Consider the following 26,681-nt stretch of genomic DNA (forward strand, 5'->3'; position numbering starts at 1 on the left):
GACTCCACTTTCGAGGAGCTATGAATCTGTCACCTTTTTTATTTATTTTTTCAATCACATTTAATCATCACATTTTGTTGCTCCTTTTCTGCTGTCAACACCAAGGAAGTGGAAACCCAAAGAAAAAAAAATTCTCACAGAAAATAATAAAGTTGCAAGAATTGCTCAGAACACCACAACCCACAGATGATCACGGGTTCAAAACCCAGACCCCCCCAAGATTGCATCGTGCCTGCGAAGAAAAGCTTTCTCAATCATGCCAAAATATCTTAATAGGTACCTTAAATAAAAATACATCTTCTAAAGGTGTGACCAATCTTAGTTTTCTGAGCTGTACGTTCTGCCTGGGGAATCAGCATTGGGTGCAGGCGGAGAATAACTCTCCAACAACACTGTTCCAGAATGAAGCAGAGAGGTATAAGGAGTTTGCAATTGCAAGGATTGTTTTTTTCAGGGGCAGGGTGTCAAAAGTTAACAATCGTGAGACCATAATTAGATGGGAACGTCTAACGTTCCAACTCCTGTATTTAATGTTCTGACCAATGAAACCAAGCATGCCGAATGCCTTCTTTACCACTCTGTCCACCTGTGACTCCACTTTCAAAGAGCTATGAACCTCTACCCCAGGTCTGTTTTGTTCTGTAAATCTCCCCAACACCCAACTTTAACCGAGTGGCACTGTGGTTGGGTGGCACAGTGGCACAGTGGTTAGCACTGCTGCCTCACAGCTCCAGGGTCCAACATTCAATTCCAGCCTCGGGTCACTGCCTGTGTGGAGTTTGCATGTTCTCCCCGTGTCTGCGTGGGTTTCCTCCGGGTGCTCCGGTTTCCTCCCACAGTCCAAAGATGTGCTGGTTAGGTTTATTGGCCATGATAAATTAACCCTAGTCTCAGGAGGATGAGCAGGGTAAATGCATGGGGTTACGGGAATCGGGCCTAGGTGGGATTGTGGTTGGTACAGACTCAATGGGCTGAATGGCCTCTTTCTGTACTGTAGGGATTCTGTGATTCTATTCAATGATTCTAAGTCCTGCCCTGATTCGATCTACCAAAATGCATCACCTCGCATTTATCTAAATTAAACTCCATCTGCCATTCGTCAGCCCACTGACCCAATTGATCAAGATCTCATTGCAATCCTAAATAACTTTCTTCACTGTCCACTATGTCACCAATATTGGTGTCATCTGCAAACTTACTAACCATGCCTCCTATATTCACATCCAAATCATTAATATAAGTGATGAATAACAGTGGACCCAGCTCCGATCCCTGAGGCACACCGCTGGTCACAGGCCTCCAGTTTGAAAAACAACCCTCTCCAACCATTCTGTTTTCTGTCATCAAGCCAATTTTGTATCCATTTAGATACCTCACCCTGGATCCTGTGTGATTTAACCTTATGCAACAACCTACCATGCGGTACCTTGTCAAAGGCCTTGCTAAAGTCCATGTAGACAACATCAACTGCAAAGCCCTCATCTACCTCCTTGGTTACCCTTCAAAAAACTCAGTCAAATTTGTGAGAGATGATTTTTCACTCACAAAGCCACGCTGACTGTCCCTATTCAATCTGTGCCCCTCTAAATGCCTGCAGATCCGATCTCTCAAAATACCTTCTAACAACTTACCCACTACAGATGTTAGGCTCAAAGTGAGAAGCTACTATTAAAGATGTTATAACAGGACTTAGATAAATGTAACCAGGCAGATTCAACACGTTTTTGTGAAAGGGAAATCATGTTTAACTAACTTATTGATTTTTGATTTGATTTTGATTTGATTTATTATTGTCACATGTATTAGCATACAGTGAAAAGTATTGTTTCTTGCACGCTATACAGACAGAGCATACCGTTCATAGAGAAGAAAAGGAGAGAGTGCAGAATGTAGTGTTCCAGTCATAGCTAGGGTGTAGAGAAAGATCAACTTAATGTGAGGTAGGTCATTCAAATGCCTGATGGCAGCATTGAAGAAGCTGTTCAGTTGGTACATGATCTCAGACTTTTGTATCTTTTTCCTGATGGAAGGTGGAAGAAATTATGTCCGGGGTGCATGGCGTCCTTGATTATGCTGGCTGCTTTTCCAAGGCAGCAGGAAGTGTAGACGGAGTCGATGGATGGGAAGCTGGTATACGTGATGGACTGGGCTTTGTTCACAACCCTTTGTAATTTCTTGCAGTCTTGGGCAGAGCAGGAGCCATATCAAGCTGTGATACAACCAGAAAGAATGCTTTCTATGGTGCATCTGTTAAAGTTGGTGAGACATGCAAATTTCCTTAATCTCTTGAGAAAGTAGAGGCATTGGTGGGCTTTCTTCACTATAACACCTGCTTGGAGGCAGAAGTTCTTTTAAAGTTTTAGGTATTACATTTATTTATTAGTTTCAAAAGTAGGCTTACATTAAAACTGCAATGAAGTTACTGTGAAAATCCCCGAGTCACCACAATCCAGCGCCTGTTCAGGTACACTGAGGGAGAATTTAGCATGGTCAGTCCACCGAACCAGGAAGAAGTAACATGTTCTGTGGATGAAGGGGAACCAGTGTTTGATATGATGCCACATCAAAGGTTATTGTGGAAAATAAAAGCTTATGGTATAGTGGGTAACATATTGGCATGGATAGAAGATTGGCTAACTAACAGGAAGCGGACAGTAGGCGTAAAGTGTAATTTTCTGAAGATGTGATGAATGGTGTGCCACAGGGATCAGTTTTGGGGCCTCAACATTTTATATATGAATGACTTGGATGAAAGGACCAAAGATACGGTTGATAAATTTGCTGAGGACACAAAGATTGGCAGGAAAGTAAGTTGTGAAGTGGACATAAGAAGGCTACAAAGAGAAAGAGGATGGAATTTTCCAGCTGCTCAAACCGGCAAGATTTTCTGGGAATGTCCCTCATCCCCTGCCGGCTATACTTACCTGCGTGGCTCCAGGGGTTCCCATCGCCTGTTTCACAATTTTTTAAAGCAGTTCTAAATCTCGTTGACATGATGTCATGCCAGCAAGAGGGGAATTTCTACTGAGGGTGTGTCAGGAAACCAGAGGTAATTTTAAAGGATTTGTATTGTTAAATATTAGAAATAATGTATAAATTTAGTGGTGCTGTGTAGGAAGAGTAAAACTCCAGTGAGATTCATGTTAGACAAAGATGTAGGTTCTGCTCAGTTCAAACTGTGTTTCCATTGTGCTTGGAAAGGTTGTGGCCTGGAAAGTAAATATAAGCTTGAATAAGTAAAAATAAAGGTTGCTTAGTAACCATGGGCACCTTTAGGGTAGGAAAGCTTCTGTGATTGTTTTAGCTGAATTCAAAGCAATTGGTTATAGGAAGCTAGAGAGGGAACATGTCTCTCACCTTTGCTAGATGAAAAGCCATACCAAGAAAACAAGTGAATAAATCTAAAGAAAAGCAAGTTAATGAAGAGAAGTAAGGGAATAGAGGAAACTGGAACAAAAGCAGGTACTGTTCAATAAAGCCACAGCTAAAGCTGAGATGGTGTTGGCACATGAGAAGCCAGAAAGATATCTGAAGTAATTATAAGGCTTGTGATATCTAATTACAGTTTGTTAGACATTATTTGAATTTATTGTGAAAATCAGTGGCTGGTTCTCAGAGTTTTTGTAGAAGCCTTTAAAACAGTAATCTTGAAAGGATAATTGGAAAACCTGGAGCTGGATTCCATATTAAAGCTGTGGAGCAGCAGCTTTATTTGACAGGATATGATGTGGAGATGCTGGCATTGGACTGGGATGGGCACAGTAAGAAGTCTCACAACATCAGGTTAAAGTCCAACAGGTTTATTTGGAATCACGAGCTTTCGGAGTGCTGCTCCTTCATCAGGTTTCACAAACAAGGCCGCCTTGGAGAACACTTACCCAAAGATTGGACATCTTCACCTTCGACAACCAGTTCTTCATTCAGGCGCACGGAACAGCCATGGGGACCAAATTTGCAACTCAATACACTGACATTTTTATGCACAAGTTCGAACAAGACCTCTTCCCCACACAGAACCTTCAAACGACGCTATACACCAGATATATCAATGTCATTTTCTTCCTTTGGACTCACGGCGAAGAATCACTGAAACAACAACACAATGACATCAACAAGTTCCATCCCACCATCAGACTCACCATGCACTAATCTTCAGAACCGGTTTCATTCTTGGACACACGCATCACCATCATGGATGGTAACCTCAGCACTTCACTCTACCGCAAGCCCACGGATAACCTCATGGTGCTCCGCTTCTCCAGCTTCCACCTCAAACATGTCAAAGGAACCACCCCCTACAGACAAACCCTCCGTATACACAGGATCTGCTCAGACAAGGAGGAATGCAATAGACACCTACAGACGCTGAAAGATGCCCTCGTAAGAATAGGATATGACACTCGACTCATCGATCGACAGTTCCGACGCACCACAATGAAACACCCTACTGACCTCCTCAGAAGACAAACATGGGACACGACCGACGGAGTACCTTTCATCGTCCAGTACTTCCCCGGAGCGGAGAAACTACGACATCTTCTTCGGAGCCTTCAACATGTTATCAACGAAGATGAACGTCTCGCTAAGGCTATCCCCACACCCCCACTACTTGCCTTCAAACAACTGCACAACCTCAAAAAGACCATAGTTCGCAGCAAACTATCCAGCCTTGAAGAGCGCAGCAACCACGACACCGCCCAACCCTGCCACTGCAATCTCTGCAATTGAGCCTTTGCCTATATATGCCATGTTTGTGAAACCTCCACTCACCTGATGAGGGAGCAGTGCTCCGAAAGCTCGTGATTCCAAATAAACCTGTTGGACTTTAACCTGGTGTTGTGAGACCCCTTACTTTGACAGGATAGTCAGGAAACATGGAGTGAATTCTTGGTGAAAACAGCTGATGAAAAGCATTGTTTGAAGGAAGGTTTGGAAACATTCATGTGCCAATCGTCTGGGGGGAGTTTGAGAAGAAACACATGGACGATCGATTGACTAACATTGGCTATTTGTTTCAGTGTGGATTATTAGCCGTGAATTGTGTGTATATTTGTAAAGCCAAGGGGAATAAAGGAGTATTTTATTACCATCAAAATGTTCATGCTTAATAAATGTATTTTTTTTTGCAGAAAACTAATTCGCAGTCCTGTGACTCTGTTCCTCCACATTTTCTAAAAAAGTAAAAGCAACTAGGGGGCATAGCCTCAAAATAAGGGGGAGAAGATTTAGAACTGAGTTGAGGAGGAACTTCTTCACACAAAGGGTTGTGAATCTGTGGAATTCCCTGCCCAGTGAAGCAGTTAAGGCTACCTCATTGAATGTTTTTAACCTTATTGAATGTTTTTAAGGCAAAGGTAGATTTTTGAACAGTAAAGTAATCAGGAGTTATGATGAGTGGGGGTGGGGCGGGGGTGTGCTTGGGCGGGGGGGGAAGTGGAGCTGAGTCCATGAAAAGATCAGCCATGAACTTATTGAATGGCGGAGCAGGCTCAAGGGACCAGATGGCCTACTCCTGTTCCTAGTTCTTAGGTTCTTATCTTGTTAAAAGCATCAATCTCTTGAGCCAGGGTTCCATTCTAGAAGCTTTCCAGTAAGTAAGAACACCAACTGGGTCGAACATATGCCAGAGAAGCCCTTTAGTTATATTATAATTAATGGAAATTCGGTTCCCAACCTTGCATGAATAATGGCGCCAGCGCGTGGCCACTTCTTGCGAGCTGTGCCCAGCATACCCTCTAATTCTATCTTTTACTCTCGTTCTTTGCTTTTAAGACTCTCTTTCCAATGACTGTAACTCTACACTCTACACCCTCTCCTTCTCTATGTACAGTATGCTTTGTCTATATAACGTGCAAGAAAAAATACTTGTCACTGTATACGAATTCATGTGACAATAAGAAATCAAAGCTTGATAATTCCATTTCATAGTTCCTCTTTGCCTTCCTAATTGTTTATTCGACTTCTCTTCCAATCCCTTCACATTCTCTCTCACCTTGCACTTGAGGTTTGCCTCTTTCCTTAGCCTCAATTTATACCTTTACTTCCATAAAATCCATAGACTCCCTGCAGTACAGAAGGAGGCCATTTGGCCCATCGAAGCTGTATCGACCACATCCCACCCAGGCCCTATCACCATCACCCCGCTAATCCCCGTGACACGAGGGTCAGTTTAAAATGGTCAATTGACCTAACCCGCACATCTTTGCACTGCGGGAGGAAACCGGAGCACCCGGAGGAAGCCCACACAGACACAAGGAGATCGTGCAGACCTCGCACAGACAGTGACCCGAGGCTGGAATTGAACCCGGGTCCCTGGCACTGTGAGGCAGCAATGCTAACCACTGTGCCACCGTGCCTCCCGGTGGAACCTCATTAATGTTTAGTTTGGCCCTCCCTTTTGTTATGATATTGCTTTAAGGGTGACATCCCTTTATGAAGCTGAACATACGTATGAGGCAGGTATTTGGATGTCAGCATGTGGGCAGGAGCCACGTCCTCTCTCTGCGTTGTAATACCCTAGACAACAGGATGTGTCTCGAGATTGCTCTGCTGCTTGTACTCGTTTAGCTTGAAATAAAATCCACCAGAGATCTTGAAGTAAATGAGAATCCATGTACCTCATTTGTGTTACATATTGATAGCACAAGGATTTCGCTACATATTTTAGCAGAATGTACTCTTTCCGTGCCAGCTGTTTTAAATGCGACACTGCACTGTTATTCTCCAATATTGTTCATTGTGAGCCTTTGTCTGTACACTCAGTGATGTGGTGACCTCAGCCTCTGTTCTGTGCACCTCCATGCTGTGCACTTCTGCTGAGCATTAGCATGTCTACTGGGTACGTGCTGGATTTGGTATCGTGTAATGAGCAGCGATTAATTAACGACTTCATAGTTAAGGATCCTCGAGGGAAGAGTGATCATAACATGACAGAATTCAAAATTCAGTGTGAAGGTGAGAAATTGGAGTCCCACACTCGCATTTTGGAGTTAAACAAAGGTAATTACAGAGGCATGAAGACAGATTTGGCCCTACTGGACTGGACAGGGAGGCTAGGATATTTGACGAGCAGTGACAGTTGTTTAAGGAGATATTCAGTTCCTTCCAGCTAAAATATATTCCAGAAAGGTTGCAAGAAGAGGAATAAACATCCATGGCTAAGCATGGAAGTTAAAGACAACATAAAGACAAAAACTAAGGCATACCGTATTGCAAAAGCCAGTGTCAGGTTGGAAGATTGGGAAACTTATAAAGATCACCAAAGGGTTACTAAAAAAGTAATAAAAAGAGCAAAGGTAAATTATGAAAGAAAACCAGCATAAAATATAAAAAAGGGTCGCAAAAGCTTCTATAAGTATATAAAAAGGAAGAGAGTAGCTAAAGTAAATGTTGGTCCCTTGGTGAAAAGAGGCCAGGGAGTTAACAGTGAGGAACACAGAAATGGTGGAGACACTAAGGGGTGATTCTCCCAGCCCACTGCACTGCTAAAGCAGCACAGTGGGCAGGGAGACTCAAGCGGTAGCCGTTTAGCGAGCTTCCCACTGGGCACCACGGCCTCAATGCAAGTTTGGCCACCGGATTTCTGGTGTCATCAGCTTTATGCCAGAAATTGGCACGGAGGTGAATAAACTATTATAATGAGGATTTGTATCCCATTAGAAGTCTCTGGGCCCACTAGAGTCTCCCCACGCACCAAGAGTGTTTCACTCCCGTGCGGTTTACAACAGCTCCCCACTAGCAGGGAGCTGGTGGCCCGACCCTGCTGGAGTGAAGGGGGGCCATGGAGGCCCCACAGAAGATCATGGGTAAAGGGAGGTGCCCCCTGGGCAGTGTCAGCCTGGGCCCCATGGCACTGCCTGAGAGGCAAAGTGGCAATGCCCAAGAGGCACCTTGGCACTGCCCACCTGGCATCAGGCAGTGCCAAGGGGCAGGGCCAGAAGGGGGAGGAAAGCGTCTATAGGGAGCAGGGACTCCAGGGAGGAGATTGGTGGGAGTCGGGGGTCCCGCTGCCAATCTGCACTCAGCGGTGACAGAGGGAGGGAGGTCAGCGATCGGGGCTGGCAATTGGGGTGTGCGAAGGGTGGGGGGGGGGGGAGTCGGCTTGCCTTGGGAGGTCGGGGCTGTGGCGGGTGGGGGAAGGTCGGGGCTGCCAGAGGTAGGAGTAGAGGTGGGTACAATTTTATCTTTTAAAAAGCATTTCGATAGTTACACGGGTACGATGGGTACAGAGGCATTAGGGCCAAATGCGGGCAATTGGGACTAGCTTAGGGGTTTAAAAAAAGGGCGGCATGGACAAGTTAGGCCAAAGGGCCTGTTTCCATGCTGTAAACCTCTATGACTCTATGACTCTATGCTGGTTGGGGAGGGGGATTGGGGGATCATGACTGTAAGGGGAGTTCGAGGTGGGTCAGGGGTGGGGCGAGGTGGGTAGGGGCTGGCATGGATGTATCCAGGAGCCCAGAATCGGTTGGTTGGGAGGGTGGGGGGGTGGATGGCATGCCAGCAATGCGGGGTCACGGGCCTGGCCAGCGATCGGGAGGCCGGTAGCCCGGGACTACTGCGCATACCAATCTGCGCTATGACAGATCAGTGCTTGTGCAGTGATCTGCTCAATGCTATGCTACCGGCCTCTCCAGCGGGAATAGGACCCAGGTCCAGCTTTTTAATAAGCTTCACGCTAGGGCACTCTGCAGTGCACAGAGTGTGGGAGATTCATTTTGAAAATCCTGTTGAAAGAAACAATGGGATTTACTCAATTTCTTTACACAAATTCGGCACTTAGAAATCTTTTGGGAGAATTCCACCCTAAGTTAGTATTTTGCCTCAGTTTTCACAGTGCAGGACACTAGTACCGTCTCAATGGTAACAGGTAATGCAAAGGTAATTGACAGGAAAGAACTTGGAACAATCATCATCAATAAGGAACTAATACTCAACAAATTATTGGGGCTGAAGGCAGACAAGTCTCAAGGAACAGATGACCTACATCCTATGGCATTAATGGAAGCAGATGCATTGGTTATAATATTCCAAAATTCCCTGGATGCGGGAAAATTTCCAGTGGATTGGAAAAATGCTAATATGAGACATTTATTCAAAAAGGGAGAACTATGACCCACTAGTTCTGGATTCCCCTACCATTGGGAACATTCTTTCTGAATCTACCCTGGACTTCCCCACCATTGGGAACATTCTTTCTGAATCTACCCTGCCTAACCCTGTTAGAATTTTATAAGTTTCTATGAGATCCCCTCTCACTCTTCTAAACTCCTGTGAATATAATCCTAACTGACTTAGTCTCTCCTCATATGACGGACCTGCCATCCCAGGAATCAGCCTGGTAAATCTTCGCTGAGCTCCCACTATGGCAAGGACATCCTTCCTCAGATAAGGACACCAAAACTGCACATAATACTCCAGGTGTGACCTCACCAATGCCCTATACAATTGCAGTAAAACATTGCTATCCCTGTGCTCAAATTCTCTCGCTTTGAAGGCCAACATACCATTTGCCTTCTTTACTGCCTGCTGTACCTGCATGCTTACTTTTAACACGAGCACTCCAAGGTCTTGTTGAATGTCCACCTCTCTCAAATTACACCCATTCAAGTAGTAATCTGTGTTCCTATTATTGCTACCGAAGTGGATAACCTCACATTTATCCACATTATATTGCATTTCCATGCAGATGCCCACACACACAGCCTGTCCAAATCAAACGGGCAGGAGAGTGGAGTTGAGGACAGGATGAGATCAGCTATGATCGTATTGGATGGCAGAGCAGGCTCGAGGGGCTGAATAGCCTTCTGCTGCTCCCAGTTCTTATGTTCTTATGTTGATCTCACCGCAGCAGGTCGTGGCTGCCGTGGATAGTGAAAAAATTCCTTTTCTTATTTACTGGCCAACATATCCAACGAGAGTCCCATCCTCCATCCCAGCTTGGAAGGTCCCAAAGTTTTGGAAAAGTGGAACCAATGCAAGAACGCTCTGACAAATGTTTGCCAGAGGATGTGAGTCACCAGGAGTGATGAGCAATCTTTTATTTCGATAGGATAGTGGTAGCGTTCCTAGAAGCTCTGGTTCCAGTCCAGCGTCGGGACTTGTGGGCCACACGGGGAGCATTCAACACGGTTCAATTGGCTGATGATCAGTTCAGGAATCCTTCTACCACTTCCTCCCACTATTCCCCGAGGGGAAGAAAACCAATACGTTCAGCAAAAACCCCCACAAATTTGAATATTCACCTAAAATGTGACTCAGTCTGTGTCACTGGCTAGTTTCCACAGCCCTGGAAAACCCGTGTTCGTGATGTTAAATTTAAAATCAAGTAAAAGTCAATCTGAAAATATATCTTTAGAATCACAAAAGGATGTTAATTGTTGCAATGTCTTTCCACATTAATTAAAGTCTTGACTTTACAGAATATTACAGAATCCTACAGAAGGAGGCCATTTGGCCCATCGAGTCTGCACCGACCTCTATCCCACCCAGGCCCTACCCCCACAGCCCATACATTAAGCCTAGGCAATTTTGTATGGCCAATCCACCAAACCCGCATATCTTTGGACTCTGTGAATAGGTTGTTCACAGTGGCACAGTGGTTAGCACTGCTCCCCCACTGCGCCAGGGACCTGGGTTCAATTCTGGCCTCAGGTCACTCTGTGAAGTTTGCACGTTCTCCCCATATCTGCGTGGGTTTCCTCCGGGTGCTCTGGTTTCCTCCCTCAGTCTGAAAGACATGCTGGTTAGGTGGATTGGCCGTGCTAAATTGCCCCTCAGTGTACCCAAGCAGGTGCTGGAGTGTGGCAACTAGGGGATTTTCACAGTAAATTCATTGCAATGTTAATGTAAGCCTACTTGTGTCACTAATAATAAATAAACTTTAAGATTCAAATGTAATGCCTATAGAGTGGGGATTCAATGCATTGGAACTGGATTAGAGTCAGAGAGATATACAGCATGGAAACAGGCCCTTCAGCCCAACTCGTCCATGCCCACCAGGTTTCCTAAACTGAACTAGTCCCATTTGTCTGTGTTTGGCCCATATCCCTCTAAACCGTTCCCATCCATGTACCTGTCCATATGTATTTTAAGTGTTGTAATTGTACCCGCCTCTACCACCTCCTCTGGCAGCTCATTCCATATGTGCACCACTCTCTGTGTGAAAAAGTTGCCCCTCAGGTCCCTTTCAAATCTTTCTCCTCTCACCTTAAACCAATGCCCTCTAGTTTTGGACTCCCCTACCCTGGGGAATTGTGATCGGTACTTAAAAAATATTTCTACTCACCTCCCCACTGAACACTAATTCTTCGGGGTTAAGATGTTGTCAGACTTTCTGAGACTTTCCAGCATTTTCTGTTTTTTGTTAAAATTCCCCTTGTGTGTTTGCAGCCTTTTCAGTTCTTGATACTGATAGGTGGGCGGTCATGACCATTTTTAATCATAAGGGAAGTCAACTTAAGTTAAGCTGTGGTGACTCTCTCGTCTCAGAGGCTGAAGGTCGAGGTTTCAAGCTGCGTTCTAGAGACCCACACACAAAATCAAGACCAGACACCTCCATGTTGCATTGAGGGAGTGCTGCACTGTCAGAGGTGCCACCATTCAAATGAGATGTTGAACCCAGGAGCCATTTCTTCCTTCAAGTGGATCTCAAAGATACAATGTTGAAGGATGGCAGTCTCCCCAGTGTCCTGATCAATATTATCCAACCTGATCATTATTTATATCATTGTCTGTGGGGTCTTAGAATCATAGAATTCCTACAGGTCAGAAGGATACTTGTATCGAAGTCTGCACTGACTCTCTGAAAAGAGTATCGTAGCCAGGCCTTTTCCCCTGCCTATCCCCGTAACCCCATACATTTCCATGGCTAATCCATGTAACCTACCCTTCTTGGGACACTAAGGGGCAATTTTTACCATAGCCAATCCATCGAATCCACACATCTTTGGACTGTGGGAGGAAACCGGAGCACCCAGAGAAAACTCATGCAAACACGGGGAGAAGGTGCAGACCACACAGATAGTCACCCAAGGCTGGAATCAAACCCAGGTCCATGGCACTGTGAGCCATCATTACTAACCACCGTGCCACCATGCTCTGGGAAAATTGGCAAAAGTGGCATTTCCTTAATTATATCAATCATGACCTTTCAAAATACTTAATTGGCTGCAGAGATCTTTGGGATGTCCTGAGATCATGAAAATTGCTGTTTAAGTCTTTCTTTAGAGCAATACTGGCATAAAGCAAATCATGATTTGATTTGATTTGATTTGATTTATTATTGTCGTATGTATTAGCATACAGTGAAAAGTATTGTTTCTAGTGTGCTATACAGACAAAGCATACCATTCATAGAGAAGGAAAGGAGAGAGTGCAGAATGTAGTATTACAGTAATAGCAAGGGTGTAGAGAAAGATCAACTTAATGCAAGGTAGGTCCATTCAAAAGCCTGATGGCAGCAGGGAAGATGCTGTTCTTGAGTCAGTTGGTACGTGACCTCAGGCTTTTGTATATTTTCCCGATGGGAGAAGGTGGAAGAGAGAATGCCTGGGGTGCGTGGGGTCCTTAATTATGCTGGCTGCTTTTCCGAGGCAGCGGGAAGTGTAGACAGAGTCAATGGGTGGGAGGCTGGTTTGAGTGATGGACTGGGCTTCGTTCACGACCCTTTGTAGTTTCTTGTGGTCTTGGGCAGAGCAGGAGCCATACCAAGCTGTGATACAACCAGAAAGAATGCTTTCTCTGGTGGCATCTGTAAAAGATAGTGAGAGTCATAGCGGACATGCCAAATTTCCTTCATCTTCTGAGAAAGTAGGGCCGTTGGTGGGCTTCCTTAACTATGGTGTATTTCTGGGAGGGAACTAATGTGGCTTCAAGAAGATCTAAAGACAGGAACCGATATTTCAGTATATTACAGCAGGATAATGAGGCGATTTTAACCCATCCTTGCATGTAGACAATTAAAACTGCTCCAGTAAGATTATAGTTCTGTCCTCTGCTCGCCTGTTGCCATTTTACCCATTCAGGTCTTTTTACTTAGCCAAGGTGCTCATCAATTGGAATATCATATTGTCATTGGGGCCTGTGAAACCTGGCATGATTGGTCTCTGATGGCCATTGGAAGCACAAATAGAGGCATAGAGAGTCACAGAGCTTTACAGCATGGAAATAGACCCTTTGGCCCAACTTGTCCACGCCGCCCTTTTTTTTAAAACCCGTAAGCTAATCCCAATTCCCCGCATTTGTCCATATCCCTCTGTACCCATCGTACCCATGTAACTAACTAAATGCTTTTTAAAAGACAAAAATTGTACCCGCCTCTACTACTACCTCTGGCAGCTTGTCCAAGACACTCACCATCCTTTGTGTGAAACAATTGCCCCTCTGGACACTTTTGTATTCTCCCCTCTCACCTTAAAACCTATGCCCTCTAGTTTTAGATTCCCCTACCTTTGGAAAAAGATATTGACTATCTAGCTGATCTGTGCTTCTCATTATTTTATAGACCTCTATAAGATCACCCCTCAGCCTCCTACGCTCCAGAGAAAAAAGTCCCAGTCTATCCAGCCTCAATCCATCAAGTCCCGGTAGCATCCTAGTAAATCTTTTCTGCACTCTTTCTAGTTTAATAATATCCTTTCTATAATAGGGTGACCAGAATTGCACACAGTATTCCAAGTGTGGCCTTACCACTGTCTTGTACAACTTCAACAAGACGTCCCAACTCCTGTATTCAATGTTCTGACCGATGAAACCAAGCATGCCGAATGCCTTCGTCACCACTCTGTCCACCTGTGACTCCATGTATGGGCCATTCGCCTGAAAGACATTGTGTATTCCAGGGAGCCATGTGGAATAGCAGGACAGTTTCAAACTTTAAACCTCTATCTTACATTAAGTACATTATGTGCCCTCAATAAACACTATCTGCTTATTATAGATGCTTTATTGCCAGTTTAATATGGACAGATGAAGAAATGGAATAAGGGGTGCTGCGAGGGGTTAAGAAACCAGCATATGTATCAGCTGCTATTCAAAAGTATCTGGGCATCATTGGGCCATCTCTACTTGACCTGGAGAAGGTGCTGATGAGATTGCTTCTTGAACCTCTGCAGTCCATTTGCTGCAGATTAAACCCACATTGCTGTTAGGCAGCAGAGATCCTGCGACAGTGAAGGAACGGTGAGATAGTTCCAAGTCAGGGTGGTTTGTGGCTTCAAGGGGAACTTGGTGCTCCCATGCTGCTCTTCTCCTTCTGAACGGTGGAGACTGTGGAATTCCGGGCTCTATGGGAATTGTAGTGGGTGGGACGCAGACCGTGCAAAGCTCCATTGACCTCGGCTGGGAATTTCCGGCCTTGGGGCGAGCGCAGCTGGAAATTCCCACCCTATGGGTTTGGAAGGTACTGTTGAAGTCACCTTGATGAGTTACTACAATGTGTCATGCAGGTGGTACATATTGCCATCGCTCAATCATAGAACCCCTACAGCACCAAAGGAGGCCATTCAGCCCATCAAGTCTGCACTGACCACTATCCCACCCAGGCCCTATTCCCGTAACCCCACATATTTACCCTGCTAATCCCGTTGACACTAAGGGTCAACTTAGCATGGCCAATCAACCTAACCTGCATATCTTTGGAGTATGTGAGGAAACCAGAGCACCCGGAGGAAACCCATGAAGATAAAGGGAGAACGTGCAAACTTGGGTCCCAGTGACCCAAGCCGGGAATTGAACCCAGGTCCCTGGCACTGTGAGGCAGCAGTGCCACCATGAGAACACCAGTGCTGAGCGAGTGGCTGTTTAGCCATGACCTTAGGACTTCCCAAGGCACTTTCCAGTCAACGAAAAACTTTTTGCAAGTGTTGTAAATGTTGGAAACATGGCAGCCAAGTCATACACAGCGAGCTCCCAGAAACAGCAATGGGACAGTAAACAGTTACTTTGCTTGTGTGATGTTGATTAATGGATGAATATTATCTAAAACATGGGAGACAGCACTTTGAAAACACTTTGGGTGGCACGGTGGCACAGTGGTTAGCACTGCTGCCTCACAGCACCAGGGACCCGGGTTCGATTCCCGGCTTGGGTCACTGTTTGTGTGGAGTTTGCACATTCTCCCCGTGTCTGCATGGGTTTCCTCCAGGTGCTCCTGTTTCCTCCCACAGTCCAAAGACGTGCAGGTTAGGTGGGTGGCCATGCTAAATTGCCCTTTAGTGTCAGAGGGGCTAACTAGGGTAAATGCATGATGTTATGGGAATAGAGTCTGCGTGGGATTGTGGCCGATGGGCCGAATGGCCTTCTTCTGCACTGTAGGATTCTATGATTCTATGAAATAGAGCTTTGAGATATCTTCCCCATCCAACTGAAAGGGAAGATGGTGTTTATGTTTAACATCCTGTCCAAAAAGCACAGCCTCTGATGAATAGCACTCCCAGAGTACAGTGCTGGAGTGTTAAACAAGAACTTGTGCTCATGCTTCTGAAGTGTGATCTGAATCCTCAACATTAGAGGGATGAGAGTGCTGAGACTGTTAAGCTGAGTCACAGCACACACTTAAGACAGAGAATGAGGGAGGGTGAGGGTGACAGAGAGTGGGATTTATAGCAAAAGGCAGGTTTTATTTTTATTTCCATTTGTATTTCTATTTATTAATGTTATAATTTATTGATGTTTGCTGTTTATTAATATTTCTATCCACTATTCTGCAATCTATGTTAAGGACTTGCATGACGGGACCGAACGTGAGGTTGCTAAATTTGCTGATGACACAGAGCTAGGTGGGAAGGCAAGTTGTGAAGAGGACGCAAGAAAGCTACAAAAGGATATAGGTCGGCTTTGTGAGTGGGCAAAAGTGTGGCAGACAGAGCATAATCTGGGAAAATATGTTCATGTCTGGTGGCACAGTGGTTAGCACTGCTGCCTCACAGTGCCAGGGACCTGGGTTCGATTCCCAGCTTGGGTCACTGTCTGTGTGGAGTTTGCACGTTCTCCACCAAGTCTGCGTGGGTTTCCCCTAGGTGCTCCGGTTTCCTCCCACAGTCCGGAAGATGTGCTGGTTAGGCGATAAAGGGCTCTTCCAGGATTCTAAAGGATTCTAAATTAAAAAATAGGATGCATTCTTTTTAAATTCTCAATTCACATTTCACTCTTTCCCCCCATGGCGCTCTGTTGAGTCTTTATCGACCAACTGTTGACTTTCTCCATTGTTGCTTTACTGTGGACAGTACGGTGGCACAGTGGTTAACACTGCTGCCTCATAACAATAAGGTCCTGGGTTCGCTTCCCTGCTTGAGTCACCCTATGTGCATGTCCTCCCCGTGTCTGCGTGGGTTTCCTCCGGGTGCTCCGATTTCCTCCCACAGTCCGAAGATGTGCTGGTTAGGTGCATTGGCCATGCTAAATTCTCCCTCAGTGTACCTGAACAGGCGCTGGAGTGTGGCGACTAGGGGATTTTCACAGCAACTTCACAGTGTTAATGTAAGCTTACTTGTAACACTAGTAATAAACTTTAGAAAGAAAAATTAAAAAAACCCCAGCATTTTATTAAAATGGGGAGGGATTGCAGAACGCTGGGATCTGAGTGTCCTGGTATATGAATCACTAAATATTAATATGCACGTACAGCAAGTGATTCGGAAAGCTAATGGAAGGTTGTTGTTTTTTAGCAAGGGAAATAGGACATAAACATAAGGATGTTTTGTTACACTTGTGCAGAGTGTTGGTAAGGTCACATAGAATCAGCATCACGGAATTCAACAGTGCAGAAGAGGCCCTTCAGCCCACTGAGTCTGCACCGATGCATGAAAGGCCCTGACCTCCCGACCTAATCCTTCTTGCCAACACTTGGCCCATAGCCTTGAATGTTATGGTGTGCCAAGTACTCACCTGGGTACTTTTTAAAGGATGTGAGGCATCCCGCCTCCACCACCCTCCCAGGCAGCGCATTCCAGACCGTCACCACCCTCTGGGTAAACAAGGTTTTCCTCAAGCTAAACCTCTCACCTCTCACTTTTAACTTGTGTCCCCTCATAACTGGCCCTTCAACTAAGGGGAACAACTGTTCCCTATCCACCCTGTCCATGCCCCTCATAATCTTGAACACCTCAATCAGGTCATCCCTCAGTCTTCTCTGCTCCAGAGAAAACAACCTAAGCCTACCCAAGGTCTTTTTATAACTTAAATGTTCCATCCCAGGCAGCATCCTGGTGAATCTCCTCTGCATCCCTCCAGTGCGATCGCATCCTTCTTATAATGTGGTGACCAGAACTGCACACAGTACTCCAGCTGTGGCCTCACCAAAGTTCTATACAACTCCATCATGACCTCTCACTTTTGGATAGTGTGCTGTGTACAGTTTTGGTTTCCTTATTAAAGGAAGGACATAATTGTATGAGGAACAGTTTAGGGTAGGTTCACTCAACTGATTCCTAGATGAGGGCTTTATCCTACTACGAAGGATCAGTCAGGTTGAGCTTGTATCTACTGGAATTTGAAGAATGAGAGGTGAACTTACTGAAACACGCAAGACTTGACAGAGTGGATAGTGGGAAGACGTTTCCCCTTGTGGAACTCAGGGATACCGTTTAAAATAAGGGGTCTCCCATTTAAGACGGAGATAAGGAGATTTTGTTCTCTTTGAGGGCCATGCATCTTTGGAACCCCAGAGAACGGTGAAGGCAGAATCATTGAATATTTTTAAGGCTGACTTAGATAGATTCCTCATTGACAAGGGATTCAAAGGACTCTCAGGTAGGGAAGGAAGTGGAGTTGAGGCAAGTCAAATCATCCATGATCATATCGAATAGCAGAGTAGACCTGGGGGCTAAATGGCCTGCTCCTGCTCCAGTTTCTAGGTCCATATGTATTCTTTTCAGCCTTTGGTGATGTCCTGATCCTTCAGCTGCCTTCTGATGTCTGATGGTCATAGAATCATGGAATCCCTCCAGTGCAGAAGGAGGCCATTAGGCCCACCAAGCTTGCACCGACAACAATTTCAACCAAGCCCTAACCCCATAACCCCATGTATTTACTCTGCTAATCCCCCTGACACTAAGGGCCAATTTAGCATGACCAATCTACCTAGCCTGTGGTTAGGTAGAAGGGTGAGGAGGTGCAAATGGGTGGCACGGTGGTTAGCATTGCTGCCTCACAGCTCCAGGGAGCCATTTCAATTCCGGCCTCGGATGACTGTCTGTGTGAAGTTTGCACATTCTCCCCGTGTCTGCGTGGGTTTCCTTCGGGTGTTCCAGTTTTCACCCATAGTCCAAAGATGTGTGGGTTAGGTGGATTGACCATGCTAAATTAACCCTAATTTCGGGCGATTATTAGGATAAATATAAGGGGTTACGGAATCGGGCCTGGGTGGGATTGTGGTCGGTGCAGACAAAATGGGCCAAATGGCCTCCTTCTGCACTGTAGGGATTCTATGATTCCACACAGCCAGCCACCCGAAGTTGAACCCGGGTCCCTGGCTGTGAGGCAGCAACGCTAACCACTGTCCCTAGAACTAGAGGGCCCAACCTCAGGCTAAAGGGACGATCCTTTAAAACAGAGATGAGGAGGAATTTCTTCAGCCAGAGAGTGGCGAATCTGTGGAACTCTTTGCCGCAGAAGGCTGTGGAGGCCAGGTCATTGAGTGTCTTTAAGGCAGAGATAGATAGGTTTTTGATTAATAAGGGGATCAGGGGAAAAGGCAGGAGAATGGGGATGAGAAAAATATCAGTCATGATTGAATGGCGGAGCAGACTCGATGGGCCGAGTGGCCTAATTCTGCTCCTATGTCGTATGGTCTATGGTCCCATCGTGCTGCCAATTAAAAAATTAACACCCTGGCTTAAAGAATATCAAATGCAAATATTTATTCAAAAGATGTGACAACTCAGTAACCAAAATCAACAAGGCAGCATTGGAAAAGAAACAATAAAGGAGAACTGAGGAATCAGTTCAAACCTTCATCAATCCACTCTGTTCTCACCAAGCCAATGTTTATGATAGAAAGGGGATGGAATGTTATACCCCATTGCAGTGAATTAATTCCAGTCCACAGAGACATCGTCCAAGTACATATTATCACACACACAGTAAAAAAAAATACAGTATTTTCCAACAAAACTGTTCAACAGTCAATGACAGAAGTATTTTCTGAGAATGCGGAGTTGTCCAAAGTGCTGTTTTGAGAAAAAACACCATTGTGTAGTCTGGATGCATCACTGTTTTTACGAACAATCTGTGATTGCAAAATGTAATTCTAAAAATTACGAAAGACGTATTTCAATACTAATGCTTTGGTGAAAAGAAACAAGTAAGTTATGGATAAGTGCTTGAGAATGTAAAAGGACAGGAGAGAATACGGTCCATTCAGCACATAGAACATAGAACATAGAAAGCCACAGCACAAACAGGCCCTTCGGCCCACAAGTTGCGCCGATCACATCCCCACCTCTAGGCCCATCTATAGCCCTCAATCCCATTAAATCCCATGTACTCATCCAGAAGTCTCTTAAAAGACCCCAACGAGTTTGCCTCCACCACCACCGACGTCAGCCGATTCCACTCACCCACCACCCTCTGAGTGAAAAACTTACCCCTGACATCCCCCCTGTACCTACCCCCCAGCACCTTAAACCTGTGTCCCCTCGTAGCATGCTACCATTAGCTTCTGTCTCAGTATGTATTCAGAAATGTACCTATGCATGGTCATTCGCTGTTTTGTCTTCCTTACAGAAGATGAGTAAATTGAAAATCATAGAAACCATAGAAATCCTACAGTGCAGAAGGAGGCCATTCGGCCCATCGAGTCTGCACCGACCACAATCCCACCCAGGCCCTACCCCTACCCCCACATATTTACCCGCTAATCCCGCTAACCTACGCATCTCAGGACTCTATGGGGCAATTTTTAACCTGGCTAATCAACCTAACCCGCACATCTTTGAACTGTGGGAGGAAACCGGAGCACCCGGAGGAAACCCACATAGACACGAGGAGAATGTGCAAACTCCACACAGACAGTGACCCGAGCCAGGAATCGAACCCGGGACCCTGGAGCTGTGAAGCAGCAGTGCTAACCACTGTGCTACCGTGGTTAGAAACAACAACTTACAAGTGAGGATAATATACCAGTTTCCAAAGAATCCTAACTCTGCAGAAGGAGGTTATTCAGCCCAACCAGTCTGCACCAACTCTCTTAAAGAGCATCTTACCCAGGCCCAACCCCAGCCCTATCACCATAACCTGGTACATTTAGCATGGCCAATCCATCTAACTTGCACATCTTTGGACTGTGGGAGAAAACTGGAGCACCCGGAGGAAACCGAAGCAGAGAACTTGGAAACTCCACACAGACAGTCACCCAAGGGTGGAATCAAAAGGGTCCCTCGTGTCGTGAGGCAGCAGTGCTAACCACTGTGCCACTGTGCTGTCCCTTGATTGCTTCAAGGAAAAATCACCTCAAACAAAGCTGTGGGTGTTTGTATCGGGTTCATTAGATCCAACAAATGAAAAGTGAATTCAGGATTGATATATCAGGCATCTTCTTGCTCGCACACTGATCGGCACTGTCTTGCCACATAAGTTAGTTGAGTCAACTCCATTGAAACAATTAGCTGCTGCATTGGGGGGGGCCTAAGGTTGGACAAAGGCCATCAAAATAGCCTTTGTCCATAGAATAGATAGATCCATAGAATCCATACAGTGAAGAAGGAGGCCATTCGGCCCATCGAGTCTGCACTGTCCACAATCTCACCCAGGCCCTATTCCTGCAACCCCATGTATTTACCCTGCTAATCCCCCTGACGCTGGGGTCAATTTGGCATGGCCAATCAACCTAACCCGAACATCTTTGGAGTGTGGGAGGAAACCGGAGCACCCGGAGGAAACCCATGCAGACACGGGGAGAATGTGTAAACTCCACACAGACAGTGATCCGAGGCCGGAATTGAACCCGGGTCCCTGGCGCCGTGAGGCAGCAGTGCTAACCACTGTGCCACCGTGTCGCCCCATCATCCGTGATCATGAAGTGCTGTTTGTCATTTTCATAAATGACTTCGATGAGGAAGTGGAGGAGTGGGTTGGTACGTTTGCCGACGACACGAAGGTTGGTGGGGTTGTGGATAGTCTGGAGGGATGTCAGAAGTTACAGAGGGACATAGATAGGATGCAAGACTGGGCGGACAAGTGGCAGATGGACTTCAACCCAGATAAATGTGTCGTGGCCCATTTTGGCAGGTCAAATGGGATGAAGGAGTACAATATAAAGGGAAAGACTCTTAGTACGGTAGAGGATCAGAAGGACTTTGGGGTCCGGGTCCATAGGACTCTAAAATCGGCCCCGCAGGTGGAGGAGCTGGTTAAGAAGGCGTATGGTGTGCTGGCCTTTATCAATCGAGGGATTGAGTTCAGGAGTCCGGGGATAATGATGCAGCTATATAAGACCCTCGTCAGACCCCACTTGGAGTACTGTGCTCAGTTCTGGTCACCTCACTATAGGAAGGATGTGGAAAAGATTGAAAGGGTGCAGAGGAGATTTACAAGGATGTTGCCTGGATTGAGTGGCATGCCTTATGAGGATAGGCTGAGGGAGCTCGGTCTTTTCTCCTTGGAGAGACGTAGGATGAGAGGAGACCTAATAGAGGTATATAAGATGTTGAGAAGCATAGATCGGGTGGACTCTCAGAGGCTTTTTCCCAGGATGGAAATGGCTGCTATGAGAGGATGCAGGTTTAAGGTGCTGGGGGGGAGGTACAGGGGAAATGTTAGTTTTTCACACAGAGGGTGATGGGCGAGTGGAATCGGCTGCCGTCAGTGGTGGTGGAGGCAAACTCAAAAGGGTCTTTTAAGAGACTCCTGGATGAGTACATGGGACTTAATAGGATGGAGGGTTATAGGTAGGCCTAAAAGGTAGGGATATGTTCGGCACAACTTGTGGGGCCGAAGGGCCTGTTTTGTGCTGTAGTTTTCTATGTTTCTATGTTTCTTTCTATGCATCAGGCACATTTGGAAATTGTGAATCACAATGCAAGGCAATTGTCTGGAATTCTTTGAATCGCTTTTCCTTCCAAAGGAAATTAAAGAAAAATTCTAAAAGAGAGCTCAGCAATCTCTCAAGACATTCCCACCTGGTTATCGTCTCACGATTGTTAACTTTTTGACACCCTGCCCCTGAAAACAACAATCCTTGCAATTGCAAACTCCTTATACCTCTCTGCATCATTCTGGAACAGAGTTGTTGGAGAGTTATCCTCCGCCTGCACCCAATGCTGATGGTCCTGGGTCGAAAGTACAGCTCAGAGAACTCAGATTGGTCACATCTTTCGAAGATGTATTTTTATTTAAGGTTTCCATTAAGATATTTTGCATGATTGAGAAAGCTTTTCTTCACAGGCAAGATACAATCTTGGGGTTTGGGTTTTGAACCCGTGATCATCTGTGGGTTATAGTGTTCTTAGCAATTCTTGCAACTTTATTATTTTCCGTGAGAATGTATTTTTCTTTGAGTTTCCACTTCCTCGGTGTTGACAGCAGAAAAGGAGCAGCATAAAGTGATGATTAAATATGTTTGAAACAAAAAGGGGTGCATGTTCATAGCTCCTTTAAAGTGGAGTCACAGGTGGACAGAGTGGTGAAGAAGGCATTCGGCATGCTTGGTTTCATTGGTCAGAACATCGAATACAGGAGTTGGGACGTCTTGTTGAAGTTGTACATGACATTGGTAAGGCCACACTTGGAATGCTATGTACAGTTCTGGTCACCCTATTTTAGAAAGTATATTATTAAACTAGAAAGAGTGCAGAAAAGATTTACTAGGATGCTACCGGGATTTGATGGATTGAGGCTGGATAGACTGGGACTTTTTTTCCTTGGAGCATAGGAGACTGAGGGGTGATCTTCTCGAGGTCTATAAAATAATGAGGGGCATAGGTCAGCTAGATAGTCAACATCTTTTCCCAAAGGTAGGGGAGCCTAAAACTAGAGGGCATAGGTTTAAGGTGAGAGGGGAGAGATACAAAAGGGTCCAGAGGGGCAATTATTTCACACAGAGGGTGGTGAGTGTCTGGAGCAAACTGCCAGAAGTAGTAATAGAGGCGGGTACAATTTTGTCTTTTAAAAAGCATTTAGACAGTCACATGGATAAGATGGGTGTAGAGGGATATGGGCCAAACGCAGGCAATTGGGATTAGCTTAGTGGTTAAAAAAAAAAGGTGGCATAGACAAGTTGGGCCTAAGGGCCTGTTTCCATGCTGTAAACCTCCATGACTCTATGTGTGTATATACTGCACCATGTACTAGCCATATTGTGCTATGCATTGGACAATAGAGATTAGTATACATGTGAACTTGATATTACATAGGGCAGTCAACATACGGAGGATAATATATTGGCCAGCATACGCTACATAACAAGACGGGGTGATGAGAATGTGTTTATGGAGATGGTTGTTGAGGCACAGAAGCTGTGGTGGAAATTACATTCCAGTACACGGTGCGAATGAACATCCAAAGTTTCATTGAAAGACAAATAATTGCTTTCATCAACTATTTTTGTAATCAGATTTAACTGCCACCAACTACTTTGTTGGTGAGGCCTGCAGTCATTAGCTGAGAAACATGCTTTAAAGCCTCTTGTCCGACCAAAGCACAATTGCGGTTCACCTCACAGCATCAAATCAGCCAGAACAAATTATCACTGCAACTAAAAATGGTGTGGAAAAGTTGTGAGTGAAAAAATGAAAGAAATATACAGATACAAAAACATTGATGCACAAACACAGCAATTTGATCTTGGAAATCAGATCAGATACACTGACCACAAATCTGAACTCATGATCTGTGATGTCAATTGACCTTTTGATATGCTGCACCTTTGTAAGCTCCCTCACCGTATCTAGTTTTATGTACCTTTACCGCTCTCAATCTTTTGTCGCCAATAGAACAAAGTACAGCACAGGAACAGGCCCGACAGCCCTCCAAGCCTGTGCCAATAAAAGGCTCTTCCAGGATTCTAAGGGATTCTAAATTAAAAAATAGGATGCATTCTTTTAAAATTCTCAATTCACATTTCGCTCTCTCCCTCCGCCCCCGACCTCCCCCTCCCCCCCTCCCCCTCCCCCCTCCCTCCCCCTCCCCCCTCCCTACCCCCCCTCCTCCCCCCTCCCCATGGCGTTCCATTGAGTCTTTATTGACCAACTGTTGACTTTCTCCATTGTTGCTTTACTGCGGACAGTACGGTGGCACAGTGGTTAGCACTGCTGCCTCTCAACAATAAGGTCCTGAGTTCAATTCCCGGCTTGAGTCACTCTATGTGCATGTTCTCCCCGTGTCTGCATGGGTTTCCTTTGGGTGTTCCAGTTTCCTCCCACACTCTGAAAGATGTGATGGTTAGGTGTATTGGCCATGCTAAATCCTCCCTCAGTGTACCTGAACAGGTGCCGGAGTGTGACAACTCAGGGATTTTCACTAACTTTATTGCAGTGTTAACGTAAGGCTACTTGTGACACTGATAAATAAATAAATTCACTACAGGGTAAATGTCCCTTTTCATTCAGATGGCTATCTCTGAATCAGTGGCGGACACTAACATCTTTAGGTACTTTAATGATTTGTTCTGTTTTTGACTGGGATAATGTTACACACATTAGCCTGCATAAAATAACAAACATTCTCATTATAATACTGTGCTGTATAGAAATGAAGGACCACTCCAAGACAACTGAAAGCTAATTTGAAGTATCTCATTTGCCATTATCTCGTACACGTTATCCTTCATGCAAATATTATGAATTTAATACAAATGAGAATGAAAATTGATGCAACATCTTGCCTGCGATACACTGAGCAGCACAATAACTTTCACATCACTTAGTTGTCCCTGAGAGTAATGTTAACCTGTGAGCATGGATCTGACAAAAAGCAAAATACTGTGGATGATTGAAATCTGAGGTCAAAACAGGGAGTGCTGTAAACTGCTCAGCAGGTCAAGCGACCAGTCGGGGAGACAGGGAGATGAGGGCTAACTTTAAGTGTAGATGACTCTTCATTGCAAACCTTGGTGGATTTTAAGGAACTGAAAATTAAAAACCAGTCCTGTCATCCTTCCCTCCCACCCCTGTCAAAGTGCATTCAGTCCAAGTCCCCATTGGTATATTCATCTCCCGTGTCAAATCCCAAGGTCGACTGTGTTTTGGCCTCACTCTAAGTGACTGGTCAAGTTTCCGCATGTAGCTCCCAGCACAGGCGATTTCTCATTCCCCATCTTCTCACTCCCCATAGAAGATGACTGTCCTTTTCACAATGCTTTCCTCGTTAACTGTGAACTGGGCCAACTAACCTGATTATCATGGCCTTGAAATGCATCAAATCTGAGATTGAACCTTTGGCCTTGGAATTCAACCACTTACTGTCAGAGCCACTGGATCGCTACTCATGCTCCACATTGGTCCCATTATCAACATCTTAACTCTGCCGTATAATAACCAAGGGACCTTCCCATCAGGTCAAATTTTACCTTGCGGTGTACCACACATTGCATTCCCTTCTGCCAATTCTAATCTATGCTGATCCATTCGCTGAATACAGGGAGAGCTGCATTTCCATCTGGTGGTGGTTCTGCACCGTTGACCTTGAGAGAATGCTCTCCCTTCTGTACTCAGTTAAACTTCCTTGACTCGAGATGGTTGCCAGCCCCAAGTACCTCCTGAGCTTCTTACGGAACTCCTTGGAGGCAAAGTAATAAATGAAGGGGTCGAGGCAGCTGTTCAAGCAGCTGAGGGTGAGGGTGACTTTGTAGGCCGTGTAAATCCCTTTATTGAAGAAGATCCGGTTGATGATGTGGATCAGGAGGATAAAGTTGTTGGGGGCAAAGCACGTTATGAACACCAAGAGCACGACTAAAGCTAAGCTAATTGCTCTCCTTTTTTGTACACTGACGTAGCTCGAAGTGGTCTTGACCAGCTTGGCAATGATGCGAGTGTAACAGTACACGGTGATGCAAAACGGAATTAAGAACAGGATCCCAAACAAGGTGAACAGGAAGGCTGCCCAAGCCTCTTTGGAGGGAAGCATGTCGATTTTCAGAATGTCGAAACACGTGGTAATATTGAGTTCGTGAACTTCATATGTTAAATCTTTTACCTCCAGTGGCAACAAGATGACAAGGATGAATGCCCACATTCCTAAGCAAATCGCAAGAGCGTACTTGTTTGTCCGCCATCTGGTACAATGCATGGGCAACACCACCCCGACATAGCGGTCCAGACTAATGCAAGTCATCGTCAAGATGGAGCAGTACATGTTCGCGTAGAACAGCACGGTAACCACATTGCATAGATTCGCTCCAAAGGTCCAGTTGTTACCATTCCAGTGGTACGCACTCTGAAAGGGCAAAAAGATGGCGAGCACAAGGTCGGTGATGGTAAGGTTGATCATGAATATGATAGACGGCGTCTTTGGTTGTGTTCGGCAGAGAAGAAATAAGGAGAACCCATTCCCTGGCAGGCTGATGATGGCAACAATGAGGTAAATGACCGGAAGGCTGCTCTTGATCATATGATTTGAGAGCATTTCCAAAGTTTCATTATCCAGGCTTCTATTGTAGGCCATGATGATATGTACCAAGGAGAACCGAAGCCTCTGACACCACAACAAAAGGACGGATTTTCTTCTGACTGAAAAGGAGGAAAGGA

General features: G+C 45.4%; 1 protein-coding gene across 4 annotated transcripts in view; it reads right to left on the minus strand.

Moving 5' to 3' along the window:
• Nucleotides 1-24,164: 24,164 nt before the first annotated feature.
• The window catches only part of LOC144499885 (S-geranylgeranyl-glutathione receptor P2RY8-like), an 88,847-nt gene continuing 86,330 nt past the window's right edge, over nt 24,165-26,681 (minus strand). For all 4 annotated transcript variants that reach the window (XM_078222518.1, XM_078222517.1, XM_078222516.1 and 1 more), the window contains one exon: nt 24,165-26,663. In XM_078222518.1, coding sequence (XP_078078644.1) covers nt 25,549-26,598 — 1,050 coding nt within the window. In that variant the 5' untranslated portion in view covers nt 26,599-26,663 and the 3' untranslated portion in view covers nt 24,165-25,548. The remainder of the gene's footprint in view (nt 26,664-26,681) is intronic.

This window comes from Mustelus asterias, chromosome 10 (assembly GCF_964213995.1).
Source record: "Mustelus asterias chromosome 10, sMusAst1.hap1.1, whole genome shotgun sequence".
NCBI lineage: Eukaryota > Metazoa > Chordata > Chondrichthyes > Carcharhiniformes > Triakidae > Mustelus > Mustelus asterias.